This window comes from Columba livia, chromosome 9 (genome assembly GCF_036013475.1).
Source record: "Columba livia isolate bColLiv1 breed racing homer chromosome 9, bColLiv1.pat.W.v2, whole genome shotgun sequence".
Lineage (NCBI taxonomy): Eukaryota > Metazoa > Chordata > Aves > Columbiformes > Columbidae > Columba > Columba livia.
The window spans coordinates 20,488,874-20,512,416 of record NC_088610.1 but is presented as its reverse complement, the minus strand read 5'-3'; the positions used below and the strand labels follow the sequence as shown (position 1 = coordinate 20,512,416).

At 51.4% G+C, this 23,543-nt stretch overlaps 1 protein-coding gene across 4 annotated transcripts; it reads left to right on the top strand.

The window, feature by feature from the left end:
- The first annotated feature begins 16 nt into the window (after positions 1–16).
- Positions 17–19,242, top strand: THAP4 (THAP domain containing 4). Of its 4 annotated transcripts, none has more exons than XM_065073043.1 (6): positions 17–345; positions 1,332–2,488; positions 10,342–10,501; positions 13,137–13,246; positions 14,087–14,190; positions 18,827–19,242. In XM_065073043.1, the coding sequence occupies exons 2-6, from the start codon at positions 1,657–1,659 to the stop codon at positions 18,944–18,946; spliced, it is 1,326 nt and encodes a 441-aa protein (XP_064929115.1). In that variant the 5' UTR covers positions 17–345; positions 1,332–1,656; the 3' UTR covers positions 18,947–19,242. The 4 variants fall into 4 exon arrangements, with proteins under 4 accessions (XP_064929115.1, XP_064929114.1, XP_064929113.1 ...); XM_065073041.1 differs by lacking the exon at positions 17–345 and adding an exon at positions 388–682; XM_065073042.1 differs by lacking the exons at positions 17–345; positions 14,087–14,190 and adding an exon at positions 378–682.
- The last annotated feature ends 4,301 nt before the right edge of the window (positions 19,243–23,543 follow it).

The window sequence follows — 23,543 nt, the reverse complement described above, 5'->3', positions numbered from 1 at the left end:
CACTGGGAGCCGCCATTTTGTTGTACGGAAAGGCAGTGCGGTTAGTGGAGAGGCGCCGGGCCGGCGGCGGAGCCGGGGCTGGGAGGGGGGGGTGCGGCGGCGCGTTAGGGTTTCGCTGGTTCCACACGGCGTTGGCGAGAGCGGCCTGTGACACGTACGCCTGAGGAAGTTCCGCGATACGGGCGCGACCATCGTGTTGTACGGAGCTGGCAGAGCCGAGCCCCGCCCCTCCGTCCCCGGGAGGGTAAAGCCCCACACCCGCCCCTCTCAAAAGCGTCTTTGACGGCTCGGTCGCCGCGGACCGAGCGGCTCGTCGGGAGGCGGAGACCCTGCAGCGCTCAGGAGGCAAGCGAGCGGCGCCGGGAGCGAGTCCCCACTTCTCCACCCACCCCGCAACAGCGGCGCTGTACGGCGGAGCCTCGGTCAAAATGGCGGCGGCCGTGTGGCGGCCGCCATCTTGGTTGACGGCAGTGCCGTACAGAAACCCCTTCCCCAGCAGCTGAGGGGCGGCCGGGGTGACCTGGCTCCGCCATCTTGCTGTACGGCTGGCGGCGGCCGGGCCGGCGGGCGGGGGCCGGGGCGGGCCCGGCCGGCGGCGGCCGGAGATGGTGATCTGCTGCGCCGCCGCCAACTGCTCCAACCGGCAGGGGAAGGCGCACCGGGGCGCCGTCTCCTTTCACAGGTAAGGGCGGCCTGCCGCCGCCCGCAGGTGCCGCGGCCGGGCCTCCCCCATCCCCGGCCCCGCTCCGGGCTGCCCGCGGCGCTGCGGCGGCCCCGGCTCCCCGGGAGCTCCCGCCGGGCCCCGGGCGGCTCCGGCCGCCCTTTGTTTCCCTCAGCGCCGGGACCGGCCCCGGGCAGCGGGGGACCCCGGGGGTCCGCGCTCACTCCGGGCCCGACCCCTCGGCCTGTGCCCGCTCAGGTGCTGCCCGTGAGTCCCCGGGGGCGGTCGGTGCGTCCGGTGAGCGGCTGGAAAAAGCCGCTTCTTCCAGCTTACTCGCGGCCTTTTCCCAGTGCAGGAATTTTTACACCAAATTAAACGTCCCCAGATGAGCGTCGGAGACGCGTGTCGGCTCGGCCGGGGTGTCGGGCGCGTCCCAGACCCGCCGCCCTCGGCTGCTTCGCGGGTCGGTTCCCATTGAAAGGGCAGCGACCCTTTTTAGGTCTGGGCTATTGAACGAGCATCGGGCATTTCGGACCAAAATTAAACAATCCTCAAATGGGTGAAACCTGTTAAAATTAATGAGAATTTCCTGAACCTGAAAGTACCAACCTTTCTGATTTCCCAAATGCAGCTTATTTTTTCATTGTTTTTATCCATTTGTTGTTTTCAGATTCCCTCTGAAGGATTCGAAGCGGCTGATCCAGTGGCTAAAAGCTGTTCAGAGGGACAACTGGACTCCCACCAAGTATTCATTTCTTTGCAGCGAGCATTTCACCAAAGACAGCTTTTCCAAGCGGCTGGAAGACCAGCACCGGTTGCTGAAGCCCACCGCCGTCCCCACCATCTTCCAGCTTTCAGAGAAAAAACGCGACAACCTGGATTATGTCAGAAGCAGAAGAAAAACAGCGAGCCAGGTGTCACTGCAGGATGGAGAAGACCCAAGGGAGGGAGGCTGTGAGGTAGTTCAGAGGACCTCGTCTTCTGGCCAGGACTTCATGGTGATGCAAGAGACGAAAGAGATGGAGGATGCGACTTTGCAAGCGGAAACGGGATCGATGTCCGAGGAGGAAGAGAACGTCCACGGCCAGCTGGATGGCCCTCGGAGAAGGACGTTAGGCGATAACTTGGTTGCAAAGCCTGGACTTCAGAATAAGCTGGAGAGAGCTGCTGTGGAGGACTGTCCTAAAGCCACCTGGCCGGGGAGCTGGGTGGCAGACAGGAGCGGCGTGTCCGTCGACGACTTCACGCCTCCCGCCTCTGGTGCTTGCAAGTTCATCGGCTCCCTTCATTCTTACAGCTTTTCCTCGAAGCACGCCCGGGAGAGGCCGTCCTTCCCAAAAGAGCAGCTAGAAAGGAAAAGGCCAAAGAGAGACACGGAGCCGAGCTGCAGCAGCCACCTCGTGGGACGCGATAAGGCTGTAGCAGAATGTTCCTCCGCTTCATCCCTCCCCGCCACCCCGCAGAAACCTTCGCAGGGTTTGTCGGCATCCCCGGCAGACCTGACCCCTCGGCCCGCCGCCGAGGCCGTGGCGGGGAGGAAGGGCGACACAGACGCCAACCCCATGTCCATCAACGAGGTGATCATGTCGGCCTCGGGAGCGTGCAAGCTCATCGACTCCCTCCACTCGTACTGTTTCTCCTCCCGGCAGAGCAAAAGTCAGGTGTGCTGCCTGCGCGAGCAGGTGGAGAAGAAGAACGGGGAGTTGAAACTGTTGAGGCAGAGGATCAGCCGCTCTGACAGTCAAGTCAGGAAGCTGAAGGAGAAGCTCAATGAGCTGAAGAGGATCAGTTTCCCTTACTTGAACAGCCTGCTGTCCCAGGACTGTGGTCAGTATTCCCAGCGGCTCTGCCTTGAGGCAGAATTCACCCTTTTCTTAGGCTGTTGAAGTCAGAGGCTGTAAAGATGCGATGGGTAAAAGATACGCGAAAGGTACCTCTTGGGAAGGAGAAGTAGTAGCTTGCGTTAGACCAACAGATACAGGTGTAAGAATTAAGTTTTTGGGTACATGAGCTATTTCGTATATCCCCAAAGTTTTCAAGGTGATTCCTGGCATGGAATGGGAAGTTAGATCATGGTGTTGCAGACAACTCTTGATGACTTTTCTTTTTCCTTCTCCCTTCTTCTTCCTGGATTATTTTAACTTGTTTGTGACTCAGTAGCACCTGTCAGGATTTGCCTTCCTTTGCAGTGTGCCTGCGATTTTTTTTATTTTTGGTGTGTTAATGAGCTCTTGTGGGCAAGCAGGTATCTGGGAAAGCAGTTGTAGTCTTCTCCGGTGAAGTAAGAAGTACTTGTGATATTAGATATCATGTACCATACTCGGGTTGGAGGAAATGGAAGTGGGAGGTATCAAATATGACAATGTCATGATACACAGTGAGGTCACTTTTTGTGTCTGAATGTCTGTCCGGCAGGGGGGTTGGACTATATGATCTTTCGAGGTCCTTTCCAATCCCTAACATTCTGTGATTCTGTGTTTGATTTGATTGTTTCCTTCCTGGGAAGGAAGGAGTTAGGAAACAGATAATGAAGTGAGAAGGAGAAATGACTTCACTATCAATTAAAAAATGAGGAACCTGAAAACGTAGCGGAACTCAGTGAGGGACAAGGTTGTGTAAAAAGGTTGTTGTGGAGAAGTGAAATCAGGCCATAACCCTTTCTCTTGCTTTAGGGTGCTTCAATATGCAGCTGATAAAACTCTTGCACAATGACTCTGGTTGCAAGATACAATTCGAGGGAAGAGTTTTAGGAGCATCTAATGATGTTTGTGGGGCTGCTGAGAAGATGTTGGGTTGTCTTGTGAAGGATGCGTGACTTGGGGCTTCCTTGAAGAGGTTGTCACCCGTGGATTGTTGCTGTCCCCTGATGGCAATTCTTGCCTCTCTTCTTTAGGAGAAGCTTCTCCTAAAACCACATGGTATTAGACACGGTCAGAAGAGTGATTCTGCCAGGGGCAGGGACTTTCTCCAGGCTGTTATAGCAGTCGACCCTGCTTCCTTGCTCGAGCACAAGCAAATAAACCCTAACAAAATTCTCAAAGGTTGTACCCAATGTGACTTTTCCCATGTGTTTCTAATTTTTCAGAGTATGGGGAAACTCACATTTGATTTGAGGAGTGGGGGGAAAAAATTCCCCCCTCCCCAATGGGAAATCAATGTAGTTGGATTTGTACCTTCTGGTCTGTATTTTTGTATTATTTTGGTGCCAAACTAAAGAAAATAACCAAGTACAATTTTAGGGTTCCATAATTGTCATTCATATATATGTATATGAAAAGGGGTGTCCAGCTTTGCTGAAATACCTTCATTGAGATACTAATTGCAAAAACAGTGTCCTGAAGGATGTGTTCCATGACTCTAGTAAGCACTATGATTTTTCTTTTCTTTCCTGAAATGGTTGTTCTTATACATATGTCTTTGAGAACATGAGAACTATATATGAATAACTTCTGAAAGAACATAAGAGTTACATATTCTGTTTTTTAGGGGATTTTTTTTAATGAATTTACCAACTCGTTACCTGTTCTGCTGTCTCCTCCAACAAAACTGGAGAGCGGTGTGTAAAAATGAACCACTTTGGGAATTGCAGCTTGGTGCGATGGGAAGTTTCTGTGGAACTCTGTGGCTGGTGACCTTTTTTAAAGGATGAAGTGCTATAGTGCAGTCTGGCTTGTGCCCAGACGTAGAGTTTTACTGTGATGCAAAGCTGAACTGAAGAAGGGCTCTTTGGTATTCATAAAAATACCATTGGGTAACATATTAGGTTAATAATTATAATCTTCGTTAGTAGCTACATTTCAGTTGTCCTGAATCGCTTGGTGTGTAGTGGAGGTGACGTTACTTGCTGTGAAGTTCCAAAGGCCTCGGGGACGGGGAGTGTCAGCGGAGGAGCTGCCTGGACTGACCGTGCCGGTTGTTCATCTCCGTGGCCCAACTCCCTGCGCTGCTCTTTGCTCTTCGAATGCTTCCACAACACCGCCAGCAGAAAAACAAGCTTTAGGCTGGCACCCACTGAGCAGATCTTCATCGTGGTATTAGTTCTCAAGTGATATTTTCCTCCAGTGTGTTTCTGGCTGTATCCAAAGTACAGCTGTCTGGGAAGAGCGGGTTTCTGCAGAGCTGCTATCCCCACCAGCCACACAGAAGGGTCAGTGACTCATCTGGGTGAGTTGGGCTCACCGTGTGCTCCAGCTGTCACCATGTGCTCAAGCAGCGTTTCCCAACCTGTCTTAATTGTGGGATCGACGAGCTGCTTTTAGGAGAAGCCCTGGGTTTCCCACACAGTGACCTTTTCCATCTAAACTTGGAGTTATCTTGTTTGGGAGGAAAATGTTTCTTTCCATTTCTGAGGTTCGTGGACCAAAGGTTGAGGAAAAACCCAGCAGAGTGGCGTCATGAGGCACCGAGGAGCAGGCAGAATGAGGGCAGTAGCATCTTCTGGATAACAGCTGGATGCACTGGGAGAAACTGGGGAGAAACAGCGAGCAAGTATGGATGTGGTGTCCTGGGGAAGGGGAGACAATTCTGACAGCAGTGTCCTCCAGTACACCAGTACCACCTGACTGTCTTGTTCTGCTTGGAGGTTTGTGCTGCATTGTGCTCCCCCAGTGCTGGCACAGACAGGAGATCAGAGGTGATCCTTGCACAAGATCACCTCATCCTAACGTGCTCGAGTTTGATCCTTTTGTAAAACTACATCTCCCAGCAGGCACTGGGATAACTCTCTTACTTCATCATGAGATCACTTCCCTAATGGCCATCTTACCAACCCTGCGCAAAACACTTTCTGGGGAGCAAAGGTGGTTTGAGAGCTCGAGCGAGCGATAGAGAAATAACCCTGTGGACCATGGCTGGCGATGGAGCAAACGCAGGTATGGTTCACTGGGATCGGTTTGTTGGCCTTTGTCAGAGAGGTAAAGCTGTTGGAGTGCAGCCCTTTGAGCATATGCTGCATGTTTGGCTTTCGTGAAGGTCATATTAAAGGCAAGAGAGTTTGCAAAATTAGTCCCTGTGAAAAATGGTCAGAATTTTGCTAGGAAAGTGCAGGAAATCCTATTTCCTGCCAGCTTAGATTTGTCTTCAAATATTTGTACAAAGTCTGCATAGAAATGGAGTCATTTGTGATACGTTTGACCTGCAAATGAAGCATAGTTCGAGAACTTTTGGGACAAGCCAAAGGACTCAAACATTAAAGTCTGCTTTTATTGCTGAGGTCCTGATTCCTGGTCTGTGGGGCCCGAGCTGGTGTTTCCCAGCAAGGTGGCAACAGGTTTCTGTTTGTGTTGCAGGAAACAAATAGCAAAATCCTTTTTCTGGCGGCAGCGAGAAGTGGGGTTACGCGAGGAAGGGAGATGCTGTGCTTCCATCTGTCTGAGCAGGTCCTGCCTAGCTTAGCTTGAAAATGAAACTCTTATAATGGATCACAGAGATGTGCTGCTAGGGAAGAAGTCTGGTCAGAGTAAGTGGGTGTTACAAAGAACAAGGGTGCTATAAAATAAGGCAAGGGTGAGATAAGGAGTAGGAATATGTGTGCACAGGTTAAGAGCAGGGCTGAATCTGTGGCAGAAGATGCCTCGAGAGAGGCGAGATGAGACGTCAGAGCACCCATAGCCTGCGCAGGAGCTGCCTCGTGGGACACACAGTGGGTCTGGGGCTTGTGATGATCATGGAGTCAACTCCTTCACTGCTGCAGACGTTTAATTCTACAGAGAGTGGGCAATGACTCACCACAAAAATCCAGTTTACAGCTAGGAAGCAATGAAAAGGCTGACTAAGGAGACCTTGAGAGAAATTAAAACTTACCAAGCTAAGCACAGGTAGGTTGTTTGGGTTTCTCATAATAGTGTGTAATTTTAAAAAATCTTTTATCTGTATGTTGTAGTGCAGGAGAACTCCAACAGCGATTACGGGCACGGGAGCATTTTACTGCAGAGGTTAGAAACAAAGGCAATAACACGTTAGTATGTGGTCATGAAATTAATTACTAAGGCTGCAAGATGAAAATTGGTGAATGTAACCACGTTGGCAGCTTTTTGAGCAGAGCTGGAGCATGTCAGCGCTGGGAATGCTTTACTGGTTAACTGGGGGAGCATCAGCAAAGGGCATAGAGCTGTGCAGCGCTCGGGGACGGGCAGCAGAGTCCAAAGCCATCTTCTGTACTTAAGTATGTAAAAATTACGCTGGACAAGGCTGCTGCTTAATTACCAGAACCTTGATGATGACAATTTAAATCCAGTAAGTGACTCAGCTGAAGAAAGCGCTGCAGGAGGCTGCCTGACTGTTGCTGTAGACCCTGCACTTTGAAGACTGAGAACATGCTTTGTGAGTTTCTTTGGTTTTTGTTTGGACTTTGTGACAGTGCAGGGAGGGATTTGTCTTCTAAACCTTCTGTGAATGTGGAAGATGTAGAAATGGTCCACCTGATGGTGAAACGGAGCCAACACATGTGCCCAGGACCTGGACGTGGCAGTTTTGGCCTGAGTCACCACCTGAAGAAAAGGGTGATCAGGTTGCTGCTGTGCCTGCGGTTTTTGTCTCCCAAGCTGCTGTGATTTGTGAGCGTTCATGGCTGATTTCAGTCAGATATTGTGGAGGAGCAGAGGTCTCGAAGATGCTGGGTCCCTAATGGCTTCAAGTGGATAATCTGGTGGGAGAAAGCGACTCCAGGAATGTCCTTGTTAAGAAAGAGGCTGTAGCATGAGCTCCCTGTGATGAAAGAGAAACTGTGCATGTGAGAGGACCGGTGTTGGGAGGACCCATCTGGGTCTGTGTCTCTTGCACTGGAAGTTCCCAGCTGTGGTTTGGATTCTTGACATGGACACACACACTTTTTAAGCTGTAGCAGCAGGTTGTTTGCATAAGTGATGCACCAAGTGAAACTCCTCCTGGCAAACTGCATCTTTAAACCTGTTTGAAACAAAGCAGCTCAGCAGACAAAGACATTTGCCTCCTTAAACTCTTTTTGTTGCTACAATAGTCTTGCTTTTACCCAACCACGACATACGAAGCAAATTTCTTTTCAAACCACTTTTTTTTCTTATTCTGGTGTACTCAGTCAGCCTCTGTCCTGTCTGCCTCCCCACTCGTGCTTTTCCGCTCTCAGCTTGGCCCTTTGGCCCAGAAGGAGGGAGAAAAGGTGATTTGGTCCACTCCTCAGAGACCAGTTCTGAAGGGAAGAAGCAGCGCTATGTAGGATGTGAGCAGGATGTGTTTACTCCTCACTGAGTCCTTTACCCTTATTCCCTGTTGCTCTCGGCTTTTCCAAGTGATCTAAGAACTAAAAAACTCATGTTGGCTTCCCTGCCATCCAGGTAGTTTGTAAAAATAATGGTTGCTTGGCCATGTTTGCCCAGATGCTGTAGCGTTCAGGATATATGGTTATTTTCGGCTGGCTGGAGGTCCCAGCTCTTCGGAAGCGAGACTTGGGGTCAAGTTATGGGTGCTGAAAACCATCATTTGGCTTCTCTTGGTTTAGAATGGAGTCTAAAGAGTGGAAAGGGCTAAAGCTGCTTCTGTCATTTGGATGCTTTTTCCTGAAATGCGCCAGGGTTGGTAAGCAGAAGAAAATGAAGCGCTCATCCCGCTCCTGACCCAGGAGAGGGCAGCAGCAGCCTGGCCTGGAGGCTCCTCCAGCCTCTCCAAAGCTTCGGTCTTTGCTTCCAGGGGAGTCTGAGCCTGCAAAAAGCTTGGAAAGAAGTGCAGTGTATGCAGCAGCAAGTGATAGGCAAATAAAAGTCGGATAAGGAAGCAATACTCTCCTTAATCACAAAACTGTCTGCTCTCAACATGAAAGTAGCAAGGGAAACTGGTTCCTAAGCAGCAACGTAGAAGTATGAGGTTTCTCGTAGCGATAACTTTGGACTTTTGTTGTTGCTTTAGTTGCTCGCAGGTGGAAGGTGGTGAGACCACACCTGGAATCTTGTGTCCAGTTGTGGCCCCTCAGTTCCAGCAGGACAGGGAACTGCTGGAGAGAGTCCAGCGCAGCCACCAAGATGCTGAAGGGAGTGGAGCATCTCCCGTGTGAGGAAAGGCTGAGGGAGCTGGGGCTCTGGAGCTGGACAAGAGGAGACTGAGGGGGGACTCATTCATGGGGATCAATATGGAGAGGGGGAGTGTCAGGAGGATGGAGCCAGGTGACAACTCTTCTGGGTGACAACCAGTGACAGGACAAGGAGCAATGGGTGCAAACTGGAACACAGGAGGTTCCACTGAAAGAGGAGAAGAAACTTGTTCATGGTGAGGGTGGCAGAGCCTGGCCCAGGCTGCCCAGGGAGGTTGTGGAGTCTCCTTCTGTGCAGACATTCCAACCCGCCTGGACACCTTCCTGTGTAACCTCATCTGGGTGTTCCTGCTCCATGGGGGGATTGCACTGGATGAGCTTTCCAGGGCCCTTCCAGTCCCTGACACTCTGGGATTCTGTGTGATTCTGTGAAGGTAGGTATCAAGACAACAAAATCATAAGTATTTCACGTATCAATACAATGATATCTTGTCCGGTGCAGTAACACTGTGGTGTGGGTTGCAGGAGCCCTATGGTAACGCCTCGGTGAGGCTGCAGGATGGGCTCTGCAAGGCTGGCTCTGCTGCCATAGCTTTTTATCACCTATTCGTAGTGAGTTTTCCTGTTTTCTCACATTGCTTAACTTGCAAAATACTTCAGGATAAAGAAGAGTAATTGGCAGCATCTTGCTGCCGTGCCAGCTGGCTTTCTAAACCTGCTGTCTGTGGGAGAATGAAGAACAAAGTGGTAATTCTCTTTTATCCAGGAGAGTTTCTGTTCCCTCTCCTTTGGTGTTCTAAGTGTGGCCTTTCCGTTTTTTCTCCTTTCTCAGAGATTTTAGCCTGACTTTTGGGACTGAGTACAGTGAAACTCAGACTGACACCTCATTGGCGTTGGTCTTTCCAGAGACCACATACATGCCGTGTTGCTTTCCCTGCGTACACCTTTGGAATGCATCTGCTTTGCTGTTCCTGTGGTTTTCAATTGTCTCTCAATTTTTCTGATTTATTTGTGTTTTTTCAGGTTCCGCCCTCTGAAATCACAGCAAAATGCAAAACTGTTGTTTATCGAAGCTCTTCTAAAATGATACGTTAAAAAACTTTTACCTTTGCCAAACAGACTTTGGTTGATTCTTAATGCAATGACAAAGGGAAGCAGCTTTCTCTTCCATTTGTGCTTTAACTTGCAGGCACCCTGGTCTTTCTAAAACATTTCACGTAGTCCAGAGTCTAAGCAGGACGGCTTGTGAACGATCCCTGTGTCTTTGAAAAAGTGCAGGTCACTGTTAATCTCTTCAAAAACTTCACAGCCAAGCTTTGGCCTTGAATATGTGTGCAGCATGACTTTCTTTTTCCTCTGAAGTGAAGACTCGTTTCCTTGCTCGCTGAAACAAGCAGCAATGGTACGTACTCAGTGCTTGAGAAAAGTCAGGCCGGAACCTTAGAGATTTAGTTACCGTTTAGTGATAATTCTTTCAGTCTCTTTCCGTGTTTGTAGGTGGGAGGGGAGTCAGAAATGGAGCACTGGAAGGGGGCTCTGTGCGAGGCCAGGAGGTTTGGAAACAGACCTGCTTTCCGTGGCTCATCACTGTTCCTCATCTCTCCTCGCACCTCAGAGCTGATGCTGCTCTAGAGAAAAATGCTGCAGATCCCTGAATTTTTGTTGTTTTCTTCCTCCACAGAGACTCCCCAGCTGAACCCCGTGATGGAGCCCCTGTCCTGGATGCTGGGCACGTGGCTCTCGGACCCGCCAGGAGACGGCACCTTCCCCACCATGAAACCCTTCCAGTACCTGGAAGAAGTGCACATCTCTCATGTGGGGCAGCCCATGCTTAACTTCTCGTAAGTCCGGGGCTCTGGCTGCAGTGGCAGCAGCTTTTGGGTGAGATTTGTTGGTTGTGCTTCATTTCCAGTGGTAAAGCAAAGATTTCACCTACCAAATGAGAGAATATACTGATATGTGACTGCATGGTCTGAGGTTTGTTTTCCTTTAAACCTTGTGATTAATTGGCATGCTGTTGCAAAATACCCAGAGCTGCACATCTGCAGTTGCTGAAGAGTTACTTTCACAAGGCCAGGAGTACTGTGTGCTTCTACAGAGCTTTTCTGAAGTGAGTTCACAGCTGTGGGCTCGTGCAGGAACACACGTGTACAGGATCAGGACTGTGGTGTCATGTACAGCCCTTGTGTCCTGCCAGTCTGGAGGGTTACACAGTCAGAAGTAACTCAGGTACTGAGAACGTGACTATCTTAGAATAGCCAGAGTAACTTGGGGTACCAAGAACGGCCCCAGCGTGGACATCACTGTTGTTCGTGCAAATTCCATAACTGCCTTTGAAAGACCCGTGATCCTTCTGCTTTATCATGATGTCCACAGGATGTGTGTTAGCCAAAAGACTTAATGACCTTGTGACCCTTTGCTGGTGGCGCTTGTCTAATCAGAAATGAATCTTCAGGCAATAGTGTTACAGCTGCTGTCATTCTGCTTTGCGAAACTCCTGCTTAGAGGTGCAATAAATGAAGGAGCTATGGCATGGCTGCCAAGTTTGTCCATTTTAAACTGTGGTCCTCAGTCTTCACCACCATGAAAATCTGAAAAATTAAGGTGTTTACCACACTAGATGGGATAGGAGACAGATGGCTCAACTGCTTTGGCTGCAAGTAACTGTTCTAAGAGAAACTGAAATCTGGAGGAAGAAGAGTGACATGTTAGCTACCTGTTCAGTACCGCTCCATTTGGGAGGGGTGAGTTGGAAAGCTTGTTGCTTTGAAAACCGGAGAAAATAATAATGACAAGGTGCCAACGCTGTGTGAAAGATGCCTCGCGTTCCTGGTGTGTGCCGTTCATTGTGACAGAGCTGCTGGCTCAGTGTGTGACGTGTTTAGTCCAGCTTCCAAAAGAAACCAAGCTCTGACAATTGTGCTCTGTCTACACCTCCTTCTCTAATTGAACAGTTGCCGATTTGAGTCGCCTTGGGTTTGTTTTGGTGCCAAAGAGATACACAACTCAGAGCAGCTGCCATGCACCCAAGCATGTGGTCCCTTCTCCCGAGTAACGAGCGTCAGGACAAGAGGAAACGGCCTCAAGTTGCACCGGGGAGATTGAAGTTGGATCTGGGGAACAATTTCTTCCCCGTAGGGCTGTGGGGCATTGGAACAGGCTGCCCAGGGCAGTGCTGGAGTCACCATCCCTGGAGGGTTGGACAGATGGAGATGAGGTTCTCAGGACATGGGGCAGTGCCAGGGGTGGGGGAACGGTTGGACTCTGATCCTGAGGGTCTCTTCCAACCAAAGTGACTCTCTGATTCCATGAAACTCATCCCTAACTGGTCACCTGAGCTGTGCTCCCCTTCCTTGTCTCCAGCTCTTTGAAGCCCCTGGGTTTCTTGTGCCATGTCTAGGGGTGCCATGTGCTGCAGCTTGTGCTGCTGATCTCCTAGGAAATGGTGACTCTGTGATTTATTATATTTTACTTCACACAGGAAAGACTTGCTTTGGATTTCTGAGCTTTCTTAATAAATAACTGCTCCAGTTTGCCACATGCCAGCCCCTGGACAAGCCCTTTGGTCAAGCTCTTCTTGAGTCTGTTGCTCATTTATCCCACTGCTGTTGGGGTGGCAGATGATGATACGGCACATCCCCAGTGCCAGGACAGGTCATGGTGGCCAAGGGGCCAGTGTTGGCCCTTCCCAGCAGGAACATCCCCACTGCATGACAGAGGCACGTGTGGAAACCACTGTGGTGCCAAGGAGATCTGGGTGCAGATCGAGCAGCAGCAGCTCCCAGGTTGCCTCTGTCTCTTTTCCTGTAGGACGCAGAGTGGGAAATTCTATGAAAAACAGTACAAAAAGAAAGAGATCAGTCTAGAACATAGAAATGCTTATAGGATAGTCTGCTATGCTGTATAGATACCCAGCTTGCTGTGGTGCTGAAGTTCAATGCAGTTACCTGTGTAGACTCAGGAATGCTGTAGCGCTACTGTAATAAATGAACATGGGTGATTTCATATATCACACACCTTATAGGTGACCAGACATACAACCCTAAAGCTTCATGAAGGGTAAATAAGAATCGGAGCTGAATTTTCCGTTTTGAAGGAGGTGGTGGGAGAAATTAGTCTGCTCTGGTACTGCCTGCAGCAAGGAATAAATAAAACAACTCCCAACTTGCTATGTTTAAAAGCTAAATAAAGATAATATAGTAATTCCAGATATTTATTTGATCAGACTCAGGAGCTGCAGAGAATTTGAAGTTTGGACTTAAGTAACTAACGCCAGTTCTAAGAAATAATTGTGTCTGCAAAGTAACCATATTTTTACAGGTTTACACTTCCCAATTATGAAGCATTGTCAGTCTTCAAGTAATACTGCAGGCAATCATATTGTCAAATAAAATACCATTTCCTCTGAGGCAAAACCAGGCTAAACACTGTGTTTTCGGTGCAACAAAACCATCTTGTTTTCTGATTCCCCCGCAGGTTCAACGCCTTCCATCCGGACACCAGGAAACCCATGCACCGAGAATGTGGATTCATCCGCCTCAAACCCGACACTAATAAGGTGGCTTTCATCAGTGCTCAGAACACAGGTACATGCACCGGGGAAAAGAAGAGGTTGTTACCCTGCTGTGCCATTTTGTCACTTCTCCAGAAAATTATTTCACTTCTCACAGTTTAATTTCATTTATTTTCACCGTGGGTTCGGCGCCGAAGAGCAGCTGTGCTGCTCTTCGGCGCCGAACCCACGGTGAAAATAATAAATGAGCTTGTGTCAAAAGCACTGAGTTTCTAGGACTGGCGATGTGGCTTTTAGTGTCAGGAAAGGACTGCAAGGGGAAATCCTGCTCATGCAGGAGACTCGAGGGAGATCCTTTTCTCAAATGATACATTGGTGTGTGCATATGTGGCTTTGTGAACCAAAAGACCGCCTGCCTCTGTAAGCTGAATTGCCATCTGAGACTTAATGGTGGCAGGTGATAAATGGCCAGTGACTTTCCTGATGCCTTTGTAGCATCCTAGTCTCTTTTTTTGTTATGGGGAGAATGTCCTGTCTGGATATAGTGCCTTGTTATGCACTTAAGCACCTTACAGCTGCCAAATGAGAGAGAGCCACATCTAAAATATTTTAAGAGCATTAAAACACAGTTAATATTTAAATTTGCGTCTAAAACTCCAGGTGCTGAAGGGAAGGCTGCCCGTTGCAATGCGATACTCATCCCACACGGTATGAGTAAGTCTGTCTGGCTGGATTTTTTTAAGCAGCGTTACGTGTCTGAAGTGTGTGGATTTGCAGTTGTCGATACGCGCTGGGTCAATAAAACCGTTCTTCAGGGACAGCGGTGGTCTGTTGCGTAGCCTGGTAACTGTGACATCATTAAGTAACCTTTCTAGTCATATTAATATATATATATGACCTTGCTTCTCACTAGGTCTGGTGGAGGTGGAGGAAGGGGAGGTGAACGGACAAGAGCTGTCAATAGCTTCTCACTCCATAGCCAGGATCTCCTTTGCCAAGAAGCCCCATGTAGAGCAGGTGAGTGAGCAATTCACATAGTGTTGCTGGCCCCAGGAGGTCTCTAGCTGAGAGGATAGGTTAATTAGCATGCTTTAATCACAGATTGCCAGGAGGAGTTCTGGGAAATATTGCGTAGCATCCTTTCTGTAACAGTGTTTGGAAAATACTTGGTACATTACAAGACCCAGAGGGCCCATTAAGATAAGAACTGATATGTGAATCAGAGCAGCCAGCCCAGAATCCTGCCTCCAGTAGCAGCTCTTTAGAGAAGAGAATAGCAAAGCCTTGCCTAAATACCCCTGTACATCAATGATGTTGCCTCTTAAAGCGGAATTAATTACTGTCTTAGGGTGCATACATATAAGGTATGTCCAGTATTGGGCCTCATCAGGATATTTTAGGAACACCTGCCATTTGTGGAGCTCCACCTCGTCTTTGCAAATCTTGCATTTCAGGGCGTTCACATGTTGCTCTGAGCTCTCATCCCGTCCGTGGCTGCTCAGCAGGGCTGGCACTTGCTGTCAGCTCCAGTCTTGCTTGACTGCCGCTTGGTTTTGACTCACAGCTGTGAGTACGATGGCACTGCTGTGGTGTAGGTCACCGCTGGAATCCCGGCTGTCATGTATTACCTTGTCTTGTCTGACTAGCAGCTGAGAAAGAGCAAGGTTGAACAAGCTCTCACAAAGAATAGGTACTGGCATGTTCTTGCATCTGTTTTGTTTTCTCTGATAGCTCTTGAAGCAAGTGACTGCGGTTTTTCAAGGGTGATAAGTGTGGTGTGGCTCTCAGGAGAGAAGACACTGCTTTGATTGCAGCAGACACAGTATTGTCTTATTAAAGACTTTAAGACTTAATTTTGCAGCCTATTTTTTATGTGCTGTAAAACAAACCCAAAGATAAATGAGAGCACAAGTTTGTGCAGATGTAGCCAGTGTCATAAGTGTGCTCCCTAAATTCACTGAATTGCCAAAAATTGCATGTGCCTACACAAATATTGTTCTAACTGGAAAGGCAGTCCTAACTCCCCTGCCTTCAAATGCATGTTTTAAGTTGTTGGGTTTCTCATTTCCCAGGAGCAGCCTCCTTTCTATAGCAGGAGAAATAAAGCCATTAAATACTGTGGTTATCACCAAGGCACCACCCTCTTAGAGTCACTGCCTGAAACGTGAGCAGATAGACTGGCAGAAGGAGAGGGGGAAAGCAACAGAAAGCCAGCGAATGTCCTACTGCTCGAGGGCTCCAAGGCTGGCGTTGGCTGAACCTCCTGAGCTGCAGGTCTGTGCTCACCTGAGGGCAGGGAGGCCCAGGTACTGGTCCCAGTAAGCATCTGGGAGGCCCTTGCTGGTGAAGGAGGAAGTGGAACGAGAGGGACTGGCAGGAAACCAGATCCCAGTGTTGTTTTCTTCACCAAGAACAGCGTAAACTGCCTGTGAAAATCAAGAGACCGCAAGCGTGAGAAGGGCAACATGTGCTGCTGCTTTAGTTGCTCATTCTGAGAAAACTTTACCATAATGTTGTGTTCTCGCTGAAAGGTGACTCGGGAAGGCTGTGGCTTGGCCAGCCATTATTTGGGCAGGAAGACGTGTTCCCTGGGCCAGGGCTGGGCCAAGGTGCGAGAGCTCCGCGGAGGGACAGAGACGATGCTGATGGGACGTAAGGCACAATTGCAGTGTATGAGACTCCTCCTCCATCTCTGAGGAGCGAGTGGCTCTGTGCTCCCACCTGTGCATACAGACGAGGTGTTCTGCAGGAAGTGGAGAAGTACTCCTAGACCAGTTTGTTTCCAAACACTCTGCTTGTGTTCCCCTGTGAGCATCTGAAGAACAGGCACTTTTTCAAATATTTTCAGACTTTAGGGCTGCCCTCTCAGTATGTGGGTGTGGAGGGAACTGCCTGATGCACTGCAAGGCTGCTGTGTTGTCTCTGAAAGGTGGTGGAGACCTGTGGAGTGTCCTGTTGAATGGAGCCTCATGATACGTGGGTCACCCATCTTCAGGAAGCACCTGAAGGTCAACCCTGAGAGCTGTGAGCTGGTGAGCCTCACTTCAGCCCCTGGAGATTTCTGCACAGATGAAGGAGAAGGTGGTTGGGCACAGTCAGTGTGGTTTAGCCGTGGGGAAATGGTGCCTGACTGACCTGGTTGTCTTCCGTGATAAAGTGACTGGATTTGTGGATGAGGAGAAAGCAGTGGATGTTGCTTCCCTTGGATTCAGCAATTTCCCCAGGTCCTTTCCCTGTGTTTCACGATTCCTCTCCACGTGGGAAGCAGCAGTCTCTGTGCATCTCAGAAAGCTCATCCAGTGCAATCCCCCCATGGAGCAGGAACACCCAGATGAGGTTACACAGGAAGGTGTCCAGGCGGGTTGGAATGTCTGCAGAGAAGGAGACTCCACAACCTCCCTGGGCAGCCTGGGCCAGGCTCTGACACCCTCACCCCCAACAAGTTTCTTCTCCTCTTTCAGTGGAACCTCCTGTGTTCCAGTTTGCACCCATTGCCCCTTGTCCTATCACTGGTTGTCACCCAGAAGAGCCTGGCTCCGTCCTCCTGACACTCCCCCTTTCCATATTGATCCCCAGGAATGAGTCACCCCTCAGTCTCCTCTTGTCCAGCTCCAGAGCCCCAGCTCCCTCAGCCTTTCCTCACACGGGAGATGCTCCACTCCCTTCAGCATCTTGGTGACTGCGCTGGACTCTCTCCAGCAGTTCCCTGTCCTGCTGGAACTGAGGGGCCACAACTGGACACAATATTCCAGGTGTGGTCTCCCCAGGGCAGAGTAGAGGGGCAGGAGAACCTCTCTGACCTACTGACCACCCCCTTCTAACCCACCCCAGGTACCATTGGCCTTCCTGGCCACAAGGGCCCAGTGCTGGCTCATGGTCACCTTGCTCTCCCCAGGACCCCTGGTTCCTTTCCCCTACACTGCTCTTCAACAGATCATTCCCCAAACGTTCCTCAGGTAGTACATGGAGCTCATCCTCTCACAGTTCCATCAGCCCACCTTTGGCTGAAGCTCGTGTTTGAGAAGAAATCCTGTTTTTTGCCAAGTTCCTCTCATGTTCTCCTTTTGGCATTCAGCTTCCCTTGTCTGACCTGCAGTGATCCATTCAGAAAATAAAGAGCTGTTCAGGAATCCTGAGTTTAGGTAACACATTGTGAGATAATTTCTTGTTAAAGTGTCTTTTATATTCTTTTTATTGCCTTTTCCTGCTTAGGGTATTTGAGGAGCACTGTCATGCATTACAAAGAGCCCCATCTGATCAGGAAATATTACTCAAAGCATAATTTGCATATGAGCCTGTTCCTTCTGTTGCCCCTATGAATGTCAGAACAGCGGTGTGTCCTCTGCAGCCCTGGGAAGCTTCGCTCCGACTGGCAACAACCTCCTGGAAGGAGGATGTGTTGGATATCGCCATTAAGGGCACGCTGCAGGCTTAGGAACAGATGTGTTAATGGAGAGGATGCTGTCTCGGATCACACAGTCTGGCGATAGCTCATGGACATGCCCCCGAGTGGCCTTCACTGGAAACATGCATTTGCAAAAGCCTTTGTGTTTTAGGAATTTCTAAATGGGACTGGTTTAAGTGACAGCAGATTAATCGTGCTTGCCGGTTGTCCTGCTGTCCCCAGGACTCAGTTTCTGTTCACCCCTGGGATTGTGCTCGGCACAAGAAGCGGCAAGTGGCCACCAGGCAGAATAAGCAGCGATTCCGGGCGATGCAGAGCGAATCTGTGCTGAAATCGCGCAAAGGGCTGAAGCGCTGGGTGCGGGGTCCGTGCTGAGCTGCCTCCTTGCAGCAGCTCTCACCCTGTGTCACCCACACAGTTACATGGCCCTTCTCCTGCCGGGTAGCTGGAGTGACACCTTCCAGAACCTTATTCTGGGACAGGAGGTTCAAAAGGGGACGGTCCCAGTTCTCTCGTTTATTTCGGTGACATCTCAGAGAAGACCCACAGCCTGTGCCGAGCGCTGTGGAGGCTTAGCTGTTCCCTCCAGTTTGGCAGCCACAGAAACCTGGGTTCAGGTGTCTGCTTGCACGGGTCTTAAGTGGTCCAGCTCCACAGGGCAACCCCAAATTGCCTCTCTGGAAGTCTGGTGCAACACAGACAGACTTGCAGCCTGCCTGGGTGGAGGGATGGGGACAATGTCACCTGTCGAGCCCTCTCGATGCACAGCAGCGCTCTGCCACCCACCCTGGGGCTGAACCTCACCTGTTTGCAAGCCAAGGCTCAACAGGCTTCAATCTCCCCAGGTAGTGTGAGCAACACTTTTGTCTGGCACGGTGCGGTGACCTGCAGGGAGCCCAAGGGGTTTTGAAGGCTGCGTTGGGGACATTGTTCAGCACAGAGAAGCTCCCTGAGCCACCAGCTGCTCTTCTGGCAGAAGGATATTGGCCTCACTGTGCTGAGGTGGTGTCAATAGTAGCACCGGGACACTGTGTTGCTCTGTGGATAATGGTCTTGGAGCTGGTGTTTTGGAAGGGGCCACCTTCCTTAGGAGATAAGACTTGGTTTACTCACGTGGCTGTAGTGAGCCCATCTTTCCATCTGTGGAGCGTTGACAGCAAAGGGGTGGTAGGAAGCGCAGGTAAGGAATTTAGCCTGTGGATGCTGTTTTCTTTGATTTTGTTATTTCTTTTATTCCCCTCCTTTTAGATTACAAGAAAATTCAGGCTCAATTCTGATGGGAAACTTGAACAAACTGTCTCGATGGCAACCACTACGCAGCCCATGACTCAGCACCTCCACATTACCTACAAGAAGGTGATGCCCTGATGCCGGGAGGGCTGGGTCTCCCTGGGGACATCGTGTAGAGTGAGCAGCAGCAGCTCGGGGACACGACGTGGCACATCCCGGAGCTGGCAGCTGGGGGACATGGCATGACAGATCCCGGAGCTGGCAGCTTGGGGACATGGCATGACAGATCCTGGAGCTGGCAGCTCGGGGACACGGCAGATCCAGCTGCCTGTGCTTGCCCCCAGGGCCGCAGAGCTGCTCGTCCTGTTGAGAATGTTACTCAGATGTTTCTGTAATGGTATATTAAAAAATAAAATAAAAAGCTTTTATTTTTATGGCTGCCTTGGGGTGTGATTGCAGAGTAGTCTGCACGTCCCTCTGCTCTTGCTGTGGTTGCAGAGGCTTTTTGATGCCTGTTCATTAGAAGGTGTTGGGTTGCAGATCCAGCCTCCTGAACCCTTCTCTGCAACCTGAATAACGCTGTGGAAGCCTCAGCACCAGGAATGGATTTGCACTGCAGGGACAGAACTGCCTTTGGCTGTGGGAGAGAGGGGACAGTGGCACCTGAGGGTGCAGTCCGGGTGACTTGAAAGGCAGTGCTGCTTCCACTCAACAGCGGAGGCTGGAGAGATGGTTCTGGTTGCGTTTCTCCTTCCGTTGTCTTCAAAGGCTTTGTGAAGTGGGTGTGTGGCTCTAGGGAAGGCCTTGGCAGTGATATTTCTTTCCTAGATGATTTCTGATGCCAACAGTTGTGCAGAAGCTCTGTGTGAGGGTGCGACGGGTCTGGTTTGCGCCTGGAGCTTTCCTTGGGACCCAAGACCCCCTTGGCCAAAGGGATTTAAAACCTTGGCAGCTTTGGAAATGGTTGCTCTGGTGGCTTCCCAAGCTTCTCTGAGCTTCGCGGTGGTGTCCTCAGTGTATTTGCAGGTAGCGCAAAAGTGATTCAGAGATGTGGTTTCAGCACGTAGTGCCGCAAGGGTATTTTAAGGAAAAGTGGAGAAGGAGGCAAACAATTCAGATCCTGCATTATGTTCCTGAGCCCCTGTATTTGAAGCCGAAAATTCAAACTGGGGCTAAGAAGTGATAGCACAGAAACTCCTCATGGTTTTGGAGACAGCAGAGGGCGTGGGGGAGGCAGAACTTAGCGAGAAGTAATTTTGAATGTTGGTGCTGTAGGTCTTTAAGTGTTGCTCAGTGGCGTGAAGATGGAGGCTAATCATGGGCAGTGCGCCCCAGGGGTCAGTACTGGGTCTGATCCTCTTTCTTAGCTGTAGTAGTTTAGCCCCAGCTCCCCCCCGCTGGCAACTAAAACCACGTGCTGCTCCCTCACCCCTCCCCAGTACCCAGTGGGATGGGGAGGAGAACTGCGGAGCCCGGGGAGATGTCAGCACGGTCCAGCTCTGGCTCACTCCAGCAGACACCCCACAGCTGCAGAAGGAGCAGTGCGGATCCAGGACACCCCCCGGGCTCTTGGCAGAGAGCAGGGACAGCTCAGAGCTCCCTTTGCCCTCTCAGGACGGAGCCCTGGGAGGTGTGGGCTGAGACGTGCGAGTGTCTGGAAAGTTGATCCACTCATCTCTCTGCCAGTTCTTCATCCGTGGGCCGGATGGTTTCCAAACCACGTCTCCTCTCGCTCTGCTCCGTGCTCCATGGGCACCTCGGTTTCTGCAGAGGCCTCTGCACCTTTCTGCCTTTTTTTTCTCTCTTGGCTGTTTGGGACCAGGTGCTGCTGCCTGGGACTGGCTGCTCGGTGCGGATGGAGTTCATGAGGAACTGCAGTGAGTATCTTATTTCATATTACATTTTGATTTTATATATATATATATATTTGCTAGTAGTGCGTTAGTATTTTGTGATTTTATTCAACTGTGTTTATCTCATTCCAAGTTTCTCCCTTCCCTTTCAATTCTCTCCCCTGTCTGGGGGGTGGGGGGACTGAGTGAGGGGTTATAATGGATATATTGCTAGTTTGGGTTAAATCACGACACTCCCGAGTGCACCAAGGGACACGCACAATCCTGCCCTGGGAAGGAACAGCCCCGGGCCCCAGGACACGCTGGGGTGCAGCTCTGCAGAGGAGCCCTGGGGGTCCTGCTGGACACCACGTTGAGCCTGAGCCAGCCAGGACGGCCAAGGGTGTCCTGGGCTGCACAAGGAGGAGCATCGGCAGCAGATCAGGGAGTGACCAGCAGTGCTGAGGCCACCCCTGGAGCCCCTGCCAGGTGGGCTTTGCATCACAGGGTCTCTCTGAGGCTGGGGAGCTCCTGGGTGCGTCCCCAGGTGTGTCCCTGAGAGCCCTGTGACGTCACCAGAGTCACAGTCACCCCATGATGTCACTTGCGGTGGGCGCCAATAAAAGCCAGTGTCACATGCTGCCAGCGGCACACGAGACGTCGAGTCCTGCGGGCAGCACCCGAGCCATCGAGTCCTGCCAGCGGCACCAGGCGCTGTGACCGGCCAGCAGCCGAGTGGCCACCGAGTCCCGCCAGCGGAACCTGAGCCCTCGCGTTGCACCAGTGACAGACATCAGGTCCTGCCGGCAGCAGACGAGACATCAGGTCCCGCCAGCAGCTGAGAGGACATCAAATCCGGGCAGCATCGGGGAGGACACAAAGTCCCGGCAGCAGCAGAGAAGACACCAAGTCCTGCTAGTGGCAGAGACACCAAGTGCCTCCAGCTCTGAGAAGACACCTCGTACCAGCAGCAGCTGAGGTCACCGAGTCCTGTGAGCAGCAGAGAACACACCAGGTCCCAGGAAACCAAGTCGCACCAGCAGCAATGGAGTCATCCGGGCCTGACCCAGCGGTGCCACCAGCTGCCAGGCGGTGCCGGCGGGGGGACACGTGCCCCATGTGCCGCGGTCCCTTGGCAGCCCCCGCTGGTGTGGCCCCGTGCTGGCACACGTTCTGCCGTGCCTGCATCCAGCGCTGGGCTGCCAGCGCCGCGGCTGCCACCTGCCCGCTCTGCCGGGGCCCCATCATGGCCATCCGCCTCCTGCAGCTGGAGGATGACGGTGACGGGGTGGCCGCCCGTCGCCACGGCCGCTTCCATCCCTACGCGGGACAGGGGCCGTGGCGGCAGAGGCGGCAGCAGCAGCAGCAGCGGGGCCCCGGCGGTCCCCAGCGCCGGACACTCTCTGCTGGCAGTGGGGAGCGCAGCCGCCCCGGTCCCCACCAGCGTGTCCAGAGCCCGTCCGGGCAGAGGGACAGGAACGGGCACAGCCAGCTCCTCCACCTGCCAGAGCCCGGCGAAGACCCGTCGTGGCTGCGCAGGCTCCAGGAGGAAGAGCCGGGCTCAGGGGACCATGCGCAGCGTCTCCCCTGGCTGCGCCTCTGAGCGGGGCGGCCGGGACCCCGGGCCCTCTGCAATAAAAACACCGGGACACTGAGAGGAGCCGGGCCTGGTTTCTGCGGGATGGTTGCTCATACCTGTGGGGATGTGCCCCAGAAGGGATCGGGAGAGGGGTTGGGAGGGTCTCCTTGCTTCCCAGTGAGCAGACCCAAACCTTCGTGTCGAGAGTTTTGAGGGCTGCATCTACCCCAGCATGGGCAGCTGAGTGTGGGGTGAGGCTGCACTGCATGACCATGGCCTCTCAGGGTCTTCTGGGCCCCAGAGACGGGTGCAAAGATGTAAATCTCATGGAGATTTAAGTTGGAAAATGCTGGCAAGCAAAAGTCTCTTTGGTATTTCCCAAAGTTTCTCTCCGAGCAGCATCTTCTCAACAGCGGTCCCAGGCCACACTGGGCATCGAGGTGACCCTTTCTGTCCTTTCCCATCACCCCAGACAGGACATTTGCGAATGGTTTCTGATATCTGGAGGAAGATTGGACCGTCACGGGGCTTTCGGCACAATCCCCCCCTACAGCAGAGTGACCCGCTCTGGCGCTGCTGCTGTGTCGCAGGAGCCATCGGCTCATCCTCCCTCAAGAACTGCCCTGTGACGGGCATGAGGCGTCCCCAGGGCTGGGATTAAGAGGCTGAATCTGTAACTCGCCAGGCAATCAGTGCTTAAAAGCTTTAATCTGCTGCTTCTTGATTGTATTGCAGCCCCTCGATGGAATTTCTCGCGTGTGAGTGAGCCACACTAATCCATCCTGCCCATATGTAATGGACACGGTGCCTCCACCGCACATACTCACTTTCTCCCAGCCCGTGCTGTCCTCTGTCCCTGCGGGGCTCTTCAGGAAAGGCCTCGGAAGGAGACATCCTTCAGCTTCCCAGGATTTGCTTTTAGCCTCGCTGGGTTTTGTTATAGCTGGACGTTTGGGAGGAGCAGTGGGAGCCACTCCAGTGCACGAGGTCCACGCAACTCCCACCGCGCCACGGTGGTTTTGGCAAGTGCAAAAATGGAATAAAAGCCACGGTCTCCAGAGAGCTTGCCAGCCAAGAGCGGATGAACGTTCACATTAACGTGTAATTAATGTGCACTTCTGGCTTCAGTTCTTTTGGCAGTGCAGAGTTAATTACAACTGAACTGTAAAGCATTGCACATGGATTTTATTTACTGCCTTATTAGTGGCATCTGTTTTCCCAGCAACATGTCTCGGCTGTTTGCTCTTGTTCAGGGAAAGCAGAAGAACTCGTTGCAGAGATGGCCCATGCTAACTCACATACTTTGGCTGGAAAGTGAGCCAGA